Raw genomic sequence first — 17,295 nt, forward strand, 5'->3', positions numbered from 1 at the left:
CTCGATCGAACACGATGGGCGGGGTATTTATATGTACGAATAATCGTTCATTTAACCGGACACGGGAATGGATTAATAGCCACTAGAATAATTAAAACAGGGGTGAAATTACATTCAAGGGTAATTGGTGTAATTGTTAACAAAGTAGTAAAACCTTGGTTTACACGCAGTCGATAACCTGGTGTATTCATTAAACAAAGTATTAAAACCTTGTTACAATTCGAATCCCCAATTAGTTGGAATATTTAACTTCGGGTATAATAATAATTTGACAAGGACACTTGCAATTTATATTTATGACTGATGGACTGTTATGGACAAAAACCAGACGGACATATTGAATAATCCAGGACAAAGGACAATTAACCCATGGGCATATAATTAAAATCAACACGTCAAACATCATGATTACGGAAGTTTAAATAAGCATAATTCTTTTATTTCATATTTAATTTCCTTTATTTTATATTTAATTGCACTTCTAATTATCGCACTTTTATTATTTGTTATTTAATCGCACTTTTAATTATCGTACTTTTTAATTATCGCAATTTTATTTTATCGCATTTTTATTATTTGCAATTTCATTATCGTTATTTACTTTACGCTTTAATTTAAGTCTTGTATTTATTTTATATTTTACATTAGGTTTTAACTGCGACTAAAGTCTTAAAATCGACAAACCGGTCATTAAACGGTAAAAACCCCCCTTTATAATAATAATATTACTTATATATATATTTGTATTTTTATAAAAGTAAACTAATATAGCGTTGAGCTTTGTTTAAAGATTTCCCTGTGGAACGAACCGGACTTACTAAAAACTACACTACTGTACGATTAGGTACACTGCCTATAAGTGTTGTAGCAAGGTTTAAGTATATCCATTCTATAAATAAATAAATATCTTGTGTAAAATTGTATCGTATTTAATAGTGTTTTCTGCTAAAATTTAATAGTATTTTATACCCCTCTGCTTTGACATCAGTCATGACAAACATTATAAAAAACTTACTTTAAAGAACGAAGTTCTATATTTTATGTATGAAGGCAAAATAATTAGCAATTCTTCCTCATATACTTTATGACGGAAGGCGTAAGACAGAGAGTCTATTGATTTGTAATCATTCTTCTAAAACACTTCATAATTCTTCCTCATTAATTTTATGACGGAAAGCTTGTAACAGAATTTAGACATCATATTCATTTAGCAAAACTTAATACTACAAGGCGTCTACATATGAATTACCTTATACACTTTTCAAAATGATTTGCTCAATTATACACTGCACAATTGTGTATAGAAATTTTATGCTCAGGTGCATAATCGATTGGTTTTAAAGCATTAAGCATCAAAATATTTGCAACAAGCATGTAAACACGCGTAGTCATCACAATAAAGTCAGTATGTATATAATGTCAAGGTCAGAAGGAAATTTATTACAAAACATTGTTTGACATTTTTACAAAAATCAATCAAACTGCACGCTAAGCACATCTTGAGCAGATGAATCTTCTTTGCTGCATACTTCATCATAAACGTTTATCTTCAAATTTATCAATTTGTCTTTAGTCTCATCAACCTTTTCCTGAGTACCAGGAGGCATAAGTTTGGTAATAGCAGCAGAAGGGGTCTGGTTGGGAGCAAGGCGTTTAAACAGCTTGCCGGTCACATCAGCAATAGCATGGGTGCAGGCAGCATCAACATAATCATTGTAGGGATTCCCTACAAGACTGGATCCAAGCACTTTAGCTATCAGACCTGGTATACCCTTCTTAAGCTCAGCAAAATTACCTTCGCCTTTCTCCGCCCTCCGGAGAAGCTCAGCAGACTTTTCCCTCTCTGCATTCAGCTGCTTCTCCAGCTCACCCACTTTCACCTGCTCCTCTTCAAGTCTTTTCTTCTCAGCATCCCTTTCCCCTTGCAGAACAACAGCGACATCTTGAGCACTTTTTAGCTCAACTTCTCTAGCCTTTATTATTTTCTACGCATCACTTAAGGCACGCTCAGCATCAGCAGCTCTTTTACGAGCATTTGCACCTTCAGTTATGTCTTTACGGGCTATAGCAAGAATAGACTCTTGATGCTTCTGCAGTTGCAGCACACAGTCCAGATGATTGGTTAGCAGTACATGAGCTGCCATAGTTGATTCCCTGAGTTGATCAGAACGGTGAGCGGTGAATTGGGGTTTCAGCTCAGGGATAACACAACCCTGTACAAGAAAAAATTTTATGAGTAATTTCAGGCAACTCACATCAATAAATTACAAGCATATATATGCAGATGGTCTTATAATTCATACCTGAAGAAGAGTTGCAAATTCTTTATCCTTAATAGCAGGGTTTGCAATGATGGCCTGCAATGCCCTCACATGAGCAGGAAGAGTTGGCTCTTGAACATTGGAGGATGTGATAGCTGGGTTAGTGATATTAGGAGGAGGAGAATGATAAGCAGAGTTGCCTTCCGGCCTATCTTCATGAAATTCAGATTCATCGAATGGATTAAAGTTTGGGTCAGGCGTTTTCAGGCCCTTCTCTCCCTCACTTTCAAGATTCTCCTCCGTCCTCCGTTCACCGCCCTCCGCGGCCTTCCCTTGGCTATCATTCGACTCTGCTAAAATCACTAACAAGAACAAATTAGCATTATGAACAAACATAACGGTTGTATGCAAAAACATGTGCATTTTCAAGAAAGCACAGAATGGACATACTTCTCCTGCGTTTCTGCTTTTTGCCCTCCTCTGTTCTCTTCGCCCTTTTAGAGCCTATGCTCTTCTTTCTTGTCTTTTGGGTTGGAGGAGGAGTGGGGTTGGTTTCACCCGTGATGTCAACTGACCCTGATGTTTGTTGATCGGCGGTAGTGGTATCATCCGCTGTCCACTCAGTGTCTGTATGATCAGACCCAGATTCACTGTTTGAGCTGCTCACAGCAATTTCTTTCCCCTTTTCAGCGGCAGCAGCAGCATCAGCAGCAGCTTTAGTTTCAGCTGCAACTCTCTCCGCCTCTAGCTCTTCAGCAGTTTTGTCACGAGCAGTGACCTCTACATCATCATCGAGATCAGCGGATAAAAGAGCAGAGCGAACCTGCATCACGGAGTTGGCTTCAAAAATTACACATAAACAACAATATAAGTAAACATGACAAACAATAGACACAAATCTATATATATATATAATAGGATGATCATATCACATCCTACCCTGATTTTTCTCACGAAGTACTGGCACAGAATTGCTTGGCCATTCTTGACTCACTTTGCACAGCACAAGAATTCCCTCATACCTTTCGTATGATCTGGGCGGAAGGCGGAGCTCTTTCAAGCTATTTACTATCCGCTGCTCTGAGGGAGAAATCTTAACACCCTTTCCTATACCAGCATCAATAGCACCCCATTCCCGGACAACGGAGTACTCTTCTGGAATAACGGTCTCATCAACAAAGAAAAATGGACTTTTCCAGTCCTTCAAATTTGAAACTCTATTCGGACCAACAAAATGATTATTTTTCTTACTATCAATAGTGAGCCAGCAATCACTAATTGTGCGAATTCTAAACAAAGAGATAAAAACTTTAATGCGAGGCTTTATATTAATAACATTGCAGTACATTTCAAAAAGGATGATTTTTTGAAGGCCGTGGGGATGCATCTGACTAAGACAGGCCTTATAATATCTAAGAAGGCGAAGAAGAAAGTTAGTAAGGGGAACACGGAGGTTGCCGTGGGTAATTTGTAAGGCGTATAAAGTAATTTTCCCCTCAGGAGGGTTGTCAGCAGTCTGTCTATTGGTGGGAAGAACAGGGTTGCATTGATTGAGATGGCGGAAGGCAATTTATAAGCCATCTAAATATTCACTTGTCAATGATGAAGCCATCGTGCTAACTTCTGGGATGTCAGCGGTATTTGACGAAGAAGGCTTAGCGTGCTCTTGGCCAGTACTCCGTGTAGAAGCCATGATAATACAGTAAAAGATATCAACAAGAAGAAAATAGCAGTAAGATGAAGTGTACTGACCTTGAAAGACGGTAAACCTTAAAAAGTTGAAGACTGAAGAAGGCGATGAAGATTTGGGGGAGAAATATGCTTTTTAGATCTTGGCAAAAGTAAAAAAGTGATGGTAACAGGGTTATGACGGTTTTTATATCATTTCATCGATGCAATTTTTATGGCCACGATTAAGACACGTGTAGGGGTGAGTTTAAACGAAGGGTACGAAATAACACTTTTTACAGCTGGAGGCGCGTGGATGATCTCAGCCGTAAAAAATTAATCATAACAGCGTCAGTAAAATTCGTCTGCATTTAATGCCTAAAATGTTTTTCCCGATGCAAGTGGGCAATGAACAGGCTGGTTTGGCATGCGTTTTCAAAAGTTTAACGACTTAATCATTCTTCAAATGCTTAAGTCATTAAACTGGGGGGACTTAATGGTGTATCATATCGTATACACACATAAAAGGTATAATGGTTGCATAAAAGTAGCATCAGGAAGGCTGGAAACAACAGTTTTGTGGAGTTAACCGTCCAGCGTTCTCCGTTGTACAGGCTGCTCCGTCATGCGTAAGCCTTGAAGGCCGCCTAGCGCGTAAGCCCTGGTCGGAGAACGCCACCTTCAGCGTAAATTTCGGATCACGAATAACAGAACGTATCATCATTTGACACGTGTCCCTGAGCAATCTGGTGGATCTGACACTATAAATAGACCCCTTGGGTCGTCATTTTACACAGTTCAGATATTCTGACAACTTTGAGAGCTGAGACTTCACTTCTCTTTCTCTCTCTACTTTCTCTCACTAGAAGTCATCCGGCTAGCACTTTTACGCTCTACGGACGACAGATTGATTAAGCCACCCCACAAGTTTCTACACTTGTGAACCGGGTCTGCAGGGATTATTTTCCGAGGGTAAAAATCAATCGGCAACACTCCGCCCTCCTAAAGCTAGATTACTTCTAGTATCTTGTTGACATACTAAGCCTTACCTCATAAGGAAATAGGTGTTATCACATAGCATTGTATATGTATATTTTATTTGCTAAAGGCCAAAAGCAGAATTACGCGAACTCTAAAGCTAAGCTATGCAATATTCGCTGAAAATAAAGTACAGCAGTCATGTTTCCGCGTTAATAAGGGACTGCGGTTTAATCCGCTGAGTTTCCGCGGACGGTTAGGTGATTCGCAGACCGCGGATATCTCGAATACTATAAATAGGGAGCTTGGCCTCTCATTTATGGGGTTGTTGATTATCTGCCCTTTGCCCAAGCCTTTGTGAATTTCACTTGTGACTTTGCCCAAGGAATTTTCACATCGTGTTAAGGTGAATTATGCTAATTGACAATCAAGACCGGGTCGGGGTGGTTGATCACTTGGTAGTTAAAGTGAAAGACGATCATCGGGGCCCAAAATAATCATCAAACACTACATCCTCCATCATAATCTTATTGCACTCAATCCGTAATTAAGTAACATCATTAATTAAGGATTGATCAAAGACAATGGTATCCCCGGTGGTTTGGAGGATATTAAAAGAAGATACAAGGGGTAGGACGTGGAGCAAGTTGATTTGTGGTTTTAAGGTGTGGGTAGCAAAGACAACCGAAGTCACGTAAAAAGGCGTAGTGGGTTTGTATTTGTAGAGGCGAAAGTGAGTAATGTCGTTATTGATGGCGGAAGATGGAATAACATTTAAAAGATGGACGGCCATGTTAAGAGCCTGAATCCATAATTGAGGAGGTAAGTGTGCCAGAAACGGAGTGTGCAAATTAGGTTGTTTATGGTAAACAAAAAAATTCCATAATTGAGGAGGTAAGTGCATGAAAACCAACTTTCGAATCCTTTTAATTTCAATTTCTGTTTTTGTGGGGAATTTTTAATTTTTTTTTTTTTACCAAAACCTAAATACATATTACATATACTAACTTATTCGCCGTGTTTTCTTCAACTAAAATTGAATGAAAGTGAAGAGAGCTATGAAATAGAAGAGTATTCAGAACGCAAAAATAAAACCAACCCATAAAACTTGACAAATGATAATTACAAGCAACTCTATTCTTCTCGTTGGCTACATACAAAGATGCCTACACATCTCTTAGAATAGGCCACCCTTTTCGAATAATTTCATTGATCTTGTCATCAATTCGGCTCTGAATTCTTGGTGGACAGAGTTCAGCTGCATACCCGTTCAGCTTTGCTGCCAAGCTTGATTTCTCAAGTTGTTCTTCTACCATGTTGCCAATCAACTGTACAAGGAATGGGTTTCTTTTTAGCTCGAATTTCTGCACAATGAAACTCATGGTGTAAACACTTGCAAAGTAAATGATAATAATACACATCTGATGCATAAATATATTTGAGATGTCGCTACATGCTATGAGCACTTCACACATACAGTTATTTCAAATGATTTACTCCCATTACAACTTTAAGAAAACTAGTATAAATTCAATTTCTGACTTACTGTCACAAATAAAAATCAATAAAGATGCCTATTAATAAATTCATTTACCATTTAGCAAAATCTTTTAAGCTTATTATTATTATTTTTTCGGACATAAGTTTGGGATCAGGGAGAACTTAACCCCCCACGCATTCATCTCCCGTAGTTGCATAACAAACCCCCCCCCCCCCCCCCCCCCCCCCCAAACACCAACTACTGCCCTAGAGGAAACCCGGACCAATCCAAGGGGCATGTCCAGTAAAACCCCCTCCCCGCTGCCCCCGCACTAAGCGAAAGGCGACCTGGGTGGATACTTCAGGTCTGGGATTACAATGAGTGCAATGTTGCAGCCCAAAGGAGTCGAACTCCTGACCTCTTGCTAAGAGAGGCATGCCACTACCAGCTGAGCTACAACTCAATGTTTTAAGCTTATTATTATGTAGGTTTAATATGTTTTTTTATACAGATATGGAAAAGAGAAGGTATTTAAGACAGTTTAATTAGCCATTATATACTAGTTTATTGAACTACAGATGACTAACTGTACATATGAGCTTAAAAATCCAACTAATAAGGCCAGAATAAACGAACCTGATGTTCAGGCTCTGCAGGATAAAAGGTTCCGAGTTGTTGGAGTTGGGTAGTTACAATGCTACTCCTTGACTTAGTTTGCTCTCTTTCTTTGCTCGCTGCAGCCAATCTGGACTCCTCAGTTCCATTCACAAAAATAATGGACCTGTTGGACAAAAATAGATACTGTCTACATTTGGAATTTATTTAATAAAGAAGAAAACAGAAGTGAATCTTTAATAGTAGAAAAAGAAAAGAAAAAATAGCATTAAAACACGATGTCACCTATACTGGTTGCCAACATCGGGACCTTGCCCAAATACTTGCCTAGAGTCGTGGCTAGACCAGAAAACCTCCAAAAGTTGCCTGAAATTAATCAGCCGAGGATCATATTCAATCTGCACAGAAATTACGGAAGACCATGATGAAAGTTTCCTTAAAACATTTTAATCAGCTGTCTAAGAAGTTATCGCATAATATGAAGGTTGAAATTGTCACAAATATATGCAATTATTTCTGGAAGTTAAGATTCAAATATATAGAAGGTACACATTTATTTATTGCATATTAGAACAATTTGGAAAGTAATAAGATAAGTCATTTCATCATTATTTTAAAAGTTTAGCTGTACTAGAAAAATTGGCTCCCACCCAAGCCTGTGCGAGACATTGTGTGAATGTGCAGGATGCCAAGACACTTTTGCTTATATTTTTGGGAAATTTATGATTCATTATTATATTATTATATGATCACCTATGATACATTACTCAAGTAACATAAGCAAACAAGATCATATTTAAAAAGGTAGCTCAATAACCTTGATGTTGTGTCGTCAAGTCATGGAGTGTGACTATTTGCAAATATTTGTGAATATGCGTTATATGGATGTGTGTGTCTGCTTTTAAAAGAAAAGAAAAGCCCTTCTGAAACTCTAATAAATTTCTGGTATTAGTCATCTCACTTTCTGCTTAGTCTTGATCTAATTAAGCATAGCTGGATGATTTTAATTACCAAACACAGGAGCAAGGTTGTAAAAGTCGCGAGTCGGGGACGCATCGGTTGAGACCTAAAAAGGACACGTCGGCCGAGTCGGGGACGCATCGGGGAAGCATCGGTCGTTGACCAATGTTGACTTTATTGATAATTTCTTAAATATATATTTATATATGTATAAAATAGTTGATTATGTACCATAAATTTCTTAAATAAGAACTTGAAATTAAATACAATCAAACTTCAAACTTAATTAATGTTACCGAGTACATAATCAGTAAGGACACAGAGAAAAGAGCGGCCCAAAAAATGAAAACGTACCCTAATTTTAAAACATATCACATCTTGACAAAAATTTGAATGATTTTGACCGTTTTTGACCAACTTTGACCGTCTTTGACCGAACTTTTAGCTTTGACCGTCTTTTGAGTCATTTTCAGAAAAAACGGTACGGAGAACCCAAAAAAACGACGCATCGACCGACGCGTCTGCCGACTTTTACAACACTGCACAGGAGTTAACAGACCGTATTGCAATCAGTAACATGGTCCATCACCACCCTTATCGTGTACAAAAGCAACCAAGATGAAGCATAATACATATTAAAAAAGAGTGCCTTCCTTTTGTCCGAATGACTTAAGGAAACACCCCTTTTTCAATTTTTGGATCAACTGAACCATTTTGGTTTCTTCTCTTGAATACTAAAAAACTACATAAACAATACCTTTGAATCAAACATCTTTTATAATACATTGATTATAATATGCGTTCCTTACCGAAACCAACTAGATCAAGCAATGGTCAGTGTACATGTATAGAGCTATAAAAATGGAAAAAATTCTCACATTATATAATGGACATACACAAAAAATTCATCTTCATGACACACAGCTATTTATGAATTCAAAACAAATAAGAGAGCGTTGTTTCTTAAAACCATTATAAACAGATGAAACACCCCTTTTTCAATTTTTGGATCAACTGAACTATTTTGGTTTCTTCTCTTGAATAACAAAAACTATATAAACAATACCTTCGGAATCAAACATCTTCTACAATACATTGATTATATATATGTTCCATAACTAAACCAACTAGATTAAGCAATGGTGAGTGTACATGTATAGAGCTATAAAATATAAAAAAAATTCTAAAATCAAATAATGGACATTTAAAAAAAAAAAAATTCATATTTATGACATACATACAACTATTTATGAATTCAAAACACAGAAGAGAGCGTTGTTTGTCAAAACAATTATTAACAAATGAACCAATATTGCTTGAATTCTCTATCAAGTTAATTCACTAAAAGTTCACTCAGAATGAGTTGTGACTTGTGAGCCATTGCTAAAATATAGTTCCACATCATTGTGGTTTTTTTGTGATTATAGAAATTTTCAAAACAAAATTCCAACTAATGAAAGAAAATCAACCACATAGTGACTCTCATTTAGAATTATTTGGTTATTAACAATAATAATAACATTTAGGAGAAACTATCATTCATCATAAAATAAAATTAAAAGTTTGAAAAATCAACCATAACCTCATATGATCAATCTACATTCCATATCATATAATCAATCTATCTCCATAAACATATATAAAACTGAAATTAAGTGATTAGGTATATGAAATAGGAGGAAATTGATACAAGTACGGATTCGGCATGATCACCCAAGGATCGGTACTCAGGATTGGATTTGGAGCCACCGGCGTAACCAACAGTTGTCCTCACAACTCCATCCAAACAACCGAACACAGATTCAGATCTCCAGAAGCTTCCGAGAGAGAAAACCACCGTTTTTAGAAAAACCTCATCTGAAGGAGGATTTCCGGTAACCTGCTGAGATATTGGATTCGGAAACCTGATTGCATCAGCTGACAACACTATAACTAATATAAAAACAAAAATGATAATGAAATAATGTGATAGCATCTGATATAAATGAGATAGCTTCATTAGTGATAGCTACGTTTCACACGACACAAATGGTCACCAGAGGTTATTTCCGATCAATTTGAGCCGATCTGTGATACGTTTTAATTGTTTGGCACCTAATTGGTTCGTTAGTTATTACTAACAAATTATTTAATCAGTCGAGTTCGTTGTTTTTCATGTTGTTTTGGATCAGGTTGCTTTACAAAAAATGATAATCGAAGCATTAGTAATCTGTTTCAAGTCTCAATTTAAAGTAATTCGTGATTTTAGATTTTGTGTTTATTGGATATTACCTTAATTTTAAAAAAACTGAACACACAATCCTTTTTGCGAGCAAAAATTAAATTGCAATCCTTTTCAGGCTTGTGCAAATTGGGGGTTATTTTTATTGTCAAATTGGATAACTTATGTTACATTTTCGGGCCATTTGCCCATTCTAAAATGGTTATGGGAGATGTTGTGCCGGCTTTAGATCATGTTTAGCAGTAGGAATGGCGCCCGCGGGTAACGAACACAATTCTATATACCCGCGACCCGCCCGCCGGGTTATTTTTTGTTCGTTGAAACCCGTTACCCTTCCGCGGGTAAAAAGATTTCGCCCATGTCTGTGATCCCCAGATACTCGTGACCCACGGGTAAATCCGCGGGTAATAATAATATACAACTTCGTGAATTGTTTTTTTATAGAAAAGTTAGGAAATTTTATTAATTATAAAGAATTTATAGAATTAACATGTGTAAAATGACGAAAGTCATGTTTTTTTTTACTAATATGTAATATTATATTGTTAATCATTATTGCATTACAAATAAAATCTCTTTTAAATTGATAATTGTATGTATAAACTCGCGGATAAATAAAAAAAAAAAGTCTCATGAATTAGCGGATCGGGTTTTACCCGCGACGGGTAGTATGTACCCGCAACCCGCCCGCGACCCGTTCGCGGGTATAATTTTTTACCCGTACCCGTGCCCGCAGGTAAGATTTGATGATTTTACCCGCCCATCACGAATCGGGTACTCGCGGGTTACGGGTTTTTTCTCGCCCATTGTCATCTAGGGATGGCGCCCGCGGGTGTTTTTTAACTCGTTGAGACCTGTTACCCACCCGCGGGTAAAAATATTTCGCCCATGCCCGTGACCCGCGGATACCCGTGACCGGCGGGTAACCCGTGGGTAATAAAAATATACAACTTAGTAAAAAAATTAAAAAGCTATAGATTTAATTATAAACCATCTCTTTATATTAAGATAACAAAACTAAAAATAGATCATCTAAAATTCAAATCACTAATACTAGCCGTCCATTGTTATTAACATCTATACTCTAGACTTTTAAAATGTTCAAATCATGATTATGACCTCATAATCATAAGGTTTAGCCTTAATCTTTCAAAAAAGGACGGGATCAATTAGGCCAAAAAGGAAATAGATCTTTTTATTAACAAACAACCAATAGCAGAATTACCCTAATTTCCTCTCACTAAAAATGTAGCGACCCGACCAAATCATGTTTGACGGCGCCGTCTACGTAGGTCCCATGACATGGTCATAAGTCTTTAAGACAAAGTTTGACCGAAAATATGTCGCAATCATTTCATAAGTGTGGATGTTTCAAAGTTTACAAAAGTAGTTTCCATAACTAGTACATAACGATGTTTAAAGTACAAATGAAACACGTGCGACACAGTTTAAAGTAGCCAAAAGACGCTCCAACTATGCAAGTATACTCGACATCCAAAGCAAGTATCAAAAAGAAATGTGCGGAAGCATGTATCACCTAATGTTCAAGGACCTGAGAAAAACATAGAAATCTGTCAACGAAAACGTTGGTGAAATCATAGGTTTAAGTAAGTAAGTATGTAAAAGTAAGTCGAACCACAAGATTTTCATCATTGATAAATAGTAATACATTCTAAAAGTTAATGTTCACGAGCACCCAATTATCAAGGCTTAACGTTTTCTTCCATAGAACCCCATCACAATAGTGTTAGAACATACACTGTTTCTCGAAAATATATTTCACCCGTAGACGGTAGCGAACCATCCGAAGTGAGGGTTTGTCAAACCCATATGGCCATACAACATAAGTTCACGCCTACACTTACACCCTGCAAGTGTAACTAATGATAATCGAATTGAGGATTTTGTTCTGAACTCGTATGTAGAATGTTTGTTTTCATGTACTTGTGTTCACTTAGTTAAAAGAATTGTTTATGTTTTCTCATCCCAAAATTAAGTTCAAAAGAGTAAAAGTGGGACTATGATCTCACCTTGAGCGAAAGAGTAAATAAGTACTTCGACAAGTAACGTGTGCAAAGAACAATGCTAGCCTTGACCTAAACAAATAGGTCGTATCAATAACGGTAAACACGGTAGGTCAAAGGTGTTCAATTAGTCCTATGGCTCGTCACGACTCGATTATGTAGCATGTGAATCAAATTGTCAAGTTTCATGCAAGATACAAGTATAGAATCATGTTAGAAAGATTGCATAATCATTTGGCTAAGTTTGACAAAAAGTCAAACTTTGGTCGGTCAAAGTCAACGAAAAAGTCAACGCGTTCGGGTCAGGTCTCGAACTATTTTCCTGAGGTTTTTAATCATATATGAGTATGTTAGAACAAGTTTCATGTGAATCGGAGGTCCATAGTATGCCAAACATTTTTCGTATTTTGGACATGAAGGTCAGAACCTGACCACGTTATATGTCGCGCCGCGACCCAAGACTGCCGCGCCGCGGCATATAACGGGTGCTGGTACCTGGTCAGTTTCAATTGTTCAAGTCTTTTTCTGAACTTCGATCGAACACAAATCACAAACCGTAAACACTTATGACTCGCATTTTATATCGTTGGAAAGCTAATTTGACAAAGAACACAACTAAACACATTTCACCAACCGAAAAAATTATTTGCAATAACCGACATTTCAAATCAAATGATCAATCAATGCACACATTTAATGCAAGTGCACATTTATGATTCGGGCATTTAATGCATACATACAACACGCCGTTTTGTAGGTAATCGAGCATACAATACAACTAACTACTTACTAACAACAATTCATGGCATTCAATGCATCAAATATTCATTTCAAGCTTATCAAACCCTAACCCAAATTCACCAAAATCACTAATCAAGTTTATGGAGTTTTCTCAAGTAACCTACACATCAAATTGAAGCTAGTGATACTAGGAACACATTTAATACATGCATATATAACATTTAACAACATTCAAACAACCAAATCACCAAATCAAACACACCAAAGTTCATACTCAAGCTAGTTACTTCAAATAACGAAATCGAGCATATAAATCATATATTCATGTTAGACTTGAGCCATAGACTCTAATTAACAACTTTATAAGTTAAAAACATCAAGAACACAAAATCTAGTGATTTTAGAAAGTTACCCAAATGAGATGTAATCGGTATGGAATCGAAGAGGAAGTTGCAAGGATTCCAAATATGTAATTAGTTTAGATTGAAGCTTGCTAGATTTTGATTAGATGATGAATCTTTGAAATGGAGTTTGAGAGAATTTGTGAAAGTATTAGAGAAAAATGGAAAAAGAAAAGAAATAATGAATGGAGGAGGAAGAGTGTTGACTCTTTGACCTAGTCACCTCTTTGCTCCTTTGTCAAACTTAGTCCCTCAACTTTGGAAACGGGTGCGTGAATTACCTAAACGAGATAATTTAAAACGCGTATTAACGGGGGATGTTATAAACATATAATGGAGTTTAAAATAGTATAACGGAAAAGTAAACGAAAAAGGCGGGATGTTACATTACCTACTCCTTAAAAGAAATTTCGTCCCGAAATTTAAGTAGGCGTAGTAGTCGTGGTTTCTTCCTCGGAATCTTGCGTTTCCGGAACCGGGAACAAGTGAGGGTATTTCTTTTGCATTTGATCTTGCCTTTCTCAAGTGAGAAATTTCTTTTCCAACGAACCTTGACAATCGGGATTCGGCTTTGTTTCAATGTCTTGACGGAGGTGTCCACAACTTCAACCGGTTCTTCCACAAAATGAAGTTTGTCATCAATAGTAAGTTCCTCGAGAGGGATGACGATATCGGGTTCGGCAAGACACTTTTTCAAGTTAGATACATGGAAGGTAGGATGAACGGAGTTCAATTGAGGCGGAAGATCTAAACGATAAGCAACGGTTCCAATACGCTCCAAGATTTCGAAAGGACCAATATACTGCGGATTTAGCTTCCCGCGTTTCCCAAAACGGATTACACCTTTCCAAGGTGCGACTTTTAACATTACTCGGTCACCGACTTGAAATTCAAGGTCGTTGCATCGTTTGTCGGTATAGCTCTTTTGACGACTCCGGGCCGTCCGAAGCCTATCTCGAATTTGTACGATCTTCTCGGTGGTTTCGTGAATGAGTTCGGGTCCGGTGATTTGCACGTCGCCTACCTCGGCCCAACAAAGAGGTGAACGACATTTTCGGCCATATAGTGCTTCAAAAGGTGCGGCTTTAATACTCGCGTGATAACTATTGTTGTAAGAGAACTCGGCAAGAGGTAAGTGTTTGTCCCAAGCTTTTCCAAAATCAACCACGCAAGCTCGTAACATGTCCTCTAAAGTTTGAATTGTGCGTTCGCTTTGCCCATCGGTTTGAGGATGATATGCGGTGCTCATGTCTAAGCGCGTTCCCAATGCTTCTTGTAAAGTACACCAAAATCTAGAAACAAAACGGTCATCTCGGTCGGAGATAATCGATAAAGGTACACCGTGTCGAGCTACGATCTCCTTGATGTAAAGTTGTGCAAGTTTCTCCATTTTGTCGGTCTCTTTCATAGCGAGAAAGTGTGCGGATTTGGTGAGACGGTCAACAATAACCCAAATGGTACCATAACCGCCCGTCGTTTTTGGTAGTTTGGTGATAAAATCCATTGTTATTCTTTCCTACTTCCATTGCGGGATTTCGGGTTGTTGAAGTAGTCCAGACGGTCTTTGGTGTTCGGCTTTGACTTTGGAACATGTTAAACACTTGGAAACATAAGTAGCTACGTCCCTTTTGATGTTCGGCCACCAATATAGTTGTTTAAGGTCGTGGTACATCTTATTGGCACCGGGGTGAATTGAGTATCGTGACTTATGGGCTTCATCTAAAATAAGACTTCGTAGGTCCCCATAACTAGGCACCCAAATCCTTCCGGCGAAATATCGGAGTCCGGTTTCCTTAGTTTCGAATCGAGAGACGAGAATGTTCAAGAGCTCGTGTGAAACGTTTTTATCCTTGAGAGCCTCATCTTGGGCTACCCGAATTTAGCTATTAAGGTTGGTGTGGATGGTGATGTTTAAAGCTCGGACACGAAGGGGTACCGCTCTTTCTTTTCGACTTAAGGCATCGGCTACTATGTTTGCCTTCTCGGGATGGTAACGAAGCTCGCAATCAAAATCGTTTAAGGTTTCAATCCACCTTCGTTGTCTCATGTTTAGTTGCTTTTGATCGAAGATGTGTTGGAGACTTTTGTGATCGGTAAAGATAGTACTCTGGTTCCATAAAGATAGTGTTTCCACATTTTAAGTGCAAAGACAACGGCTCCGAGTTCGAGATCATGTGTCGTGTAGTTTCGTTCATGAATTTTGAGTTGTCGAGAAGCATAAGAAATGACTTTTGTTCGTTGCATCAACACACACCCAAAACCATGTTTCGAGGCGTCGCAATACACAACAAAATCATCGTTGCCTTCGGGAAGTGATAAGATAGGAGCGGTGGTTAGCTTCATTTTCAAGATTTGAAATGCGAATTCTTGTTCGGTTGCCCAAACGAATTTTCTTCCCTTATGAGTTAACGCGGTTAGAGGACGAGCGACCAAAGAGAAATCTTTGATGAATCTACGATAGTATCCGGCGAGACTCAAGAATTGACGAATGTGAGTTGGAGTAGTTGGAGTCTCCCATTTACTAATGGCTTCGATTTTTGATGGATCGACTTTAATACCTTGATCACTTACCACATGACCAAGAAATTGAACTTTCTTCAACCAAAATTCACACTTGGAGAATTTGGCATAGAGTCGTTCTTGTCTTAAAAGTTCAAGCACGAGTCGGAGGTGTTCCTCGTGTTCTTCTTCGCTTTTTGAGTAGACCAAAATATCATCGATGAACACGATGACGAATTTGTCGAGGTATGGTTTGCACACGCGGTTCATGAGGTCCATGAACACCGCCGGTGCGTTAGTGAGACCAAAAGGCATTACGAGAAATTCATAACTACCATAACGAGTCCGGAAAGCGGTTTTGGAGACATCTTCCCCCTTAACCCTTAATTGATGATAACCCGAACGGAGATCGATTTTTGAATATACACTAGACCCTTGTAGTTGATCAAAGAGGTCATCGATGCGAGGAAGAGGATATCGGTTCCTAACCGTCAATTTGTTTAGTTCACGATAATCAATGCACATTCGTAGGGATCCGTCTTTCTTTTTAACAAACAAAATTGGAGCGCCCCAAGGTGAATGGCTAGGTTGGATAAAACCATGGTCAAGTAGTTCTTGGATTTGACTTTGAAATTCTTGCATTTCGGATGGAGCAAGTCTATATGGTGCACGAGCTACGGGTGCAGCTCCCGGAATAAGATCGATTTAGAATTCAACCGGTCGATGAGGTGGAAGACCCGGCAAGTCGTCGGGAAATACATCGGAAAATTCACTAACAATTAGCACATCATCGATGTGCTTCTCATCGGACTCGACTTTCTTAACGTGAGCAAGGATCGCAAAACAACCCTTACGGAGTAGTTTTCTAACTTTAATGCATGAAACGAGGTTGAGTCCGTTGCAACTCTTATCGCCATAGACGATCAAAGGTTCACCATTCTCGATAGGAATTCGGATTGCATTAAGATCACAAAGGATGTGAGATTTCGTTTTGGCTAGCCAATTCATACCGATTATTACATCAAAGCTTCCTAGTTCCATGGGTATCAAGTCAATTTCAAACTCATTACCCAAAATGTTTATCGTACACCCCCGGTAATATATGTCGGCACTCAATAGTTTTCCGTTGGCCACTTCAATGGTATAAGTGGTATCTAGTGGGAGTGGTGGAGTGCTAAAAGAATGAATCAAAGTCTTGGATACAAAGCATTTATCGGCAGCCGAATCGAATAAACAAGTAACATAAGTGTTGTTGAGAAGAAACGTACCCGTGACTAATTCATTGTCATCTCGGGCTTCCTCGGTGTTGATGTTGAAAGCTCGGCCGCACGTATTGGGGTTATCTTTCCTCTTCGGACATGCATTTCTATAGTGGCCCGTTTGGCCACATTTATAACAAGTGCCCGTTTTTGGTGCATTGGGCCCCTTTCGGGCGATGGGGGCAACA

At 38.2% G+C, this 17,295-nt stretch overlaps 1 protein-coding gene across 3 annotated transcripts; it reads right to left on the reverse strand.

The window, feature by feature from the left end:
• Positions 1-5,863: 5,863 nt before the first annotated feature.
• Positions 5,864-10,046, reverse strand: LOC139866666 (peptide methionine sulfoxide reductase A5-like). 3 transcript variants are annotated; one of them, XM_071854957.1, is made up of 4 exons: positions 9,659-10,046; positions 7,288-7,400; positions 7,024-7,168; positions 5,864-6,271 (listed from the first exon to the last, which is right to left on the reverse strand). In XM_071854957.1, the coding sequence occupies exons 1-4, from the start codon at positions 9,959-9,961 to the stop codon at positions 6,074-6,076; spliced, it is 759 nt and encodes a 252-aa protein (XP_071711058.1). In that variant the 5' UTR covers positions 9,962-10,046; the 3' UTR covers positions 5,864-6,073. The 3 variants fall into 3 exon arrangements, with proteins under 3 accessions (XP_071711058.1, XP_071711059.1, XP_071711057.1); XM_071854958.1 differs by having other exon boundaries at positions 7,330-7,400; positions 9,653-10,046; XM_071854956.1 differs by having other exon boundaries at positions 9,653-10,046.
• Positions 10,047-17,295: the final 7,249 nt, after the last annotated feature.

This window comes from Rutidosis leptorrhynchoides, chromosome 9 (genome assembly GCF_046630445.1).
Source record: "Rutidosis leptorrhynchoides isolate AG116_Rl617_1_P2 chromosome 9, CSIRO_AGI_Rlap_v1, whole genome shotgun sequence".
Taxonomy (NCBI): domain Eukaryota; kingdom Viridiplantae; phylum Streptophyta; class Magnoliopsida; order Asterales; family Asteraceae; genus Rutidosis; species Rutidosis leptorrhynchoides.

What these genes read in the sequence shown, in the direction of transcription:
- LOC139866666 (XM_071854956.1), bottom strand. Translation starts at nt 9,961, where the DNA reads ATGAAGCTATCTCATTTATATCAGATGCTATCACATTATTTCATTATC. An exon ending in ATCATGCCGAATCCGTACTT is followed by an intron (nt 7,401 to 9,652) that starts GTATCAATTTCC and finishes ATTTCTGTGCAG; the next exon opens with ATTGAATATGATCCTCGGCT. An exon ending in GATGTTGGCAACCAGTATAG is followed by an intron (nt 7,169 to 7,287) that starts GTGACATCGTGT and finishes TTTGTCCAACAG; the next exon opens with GTCCATTATTTTTGTGAATG.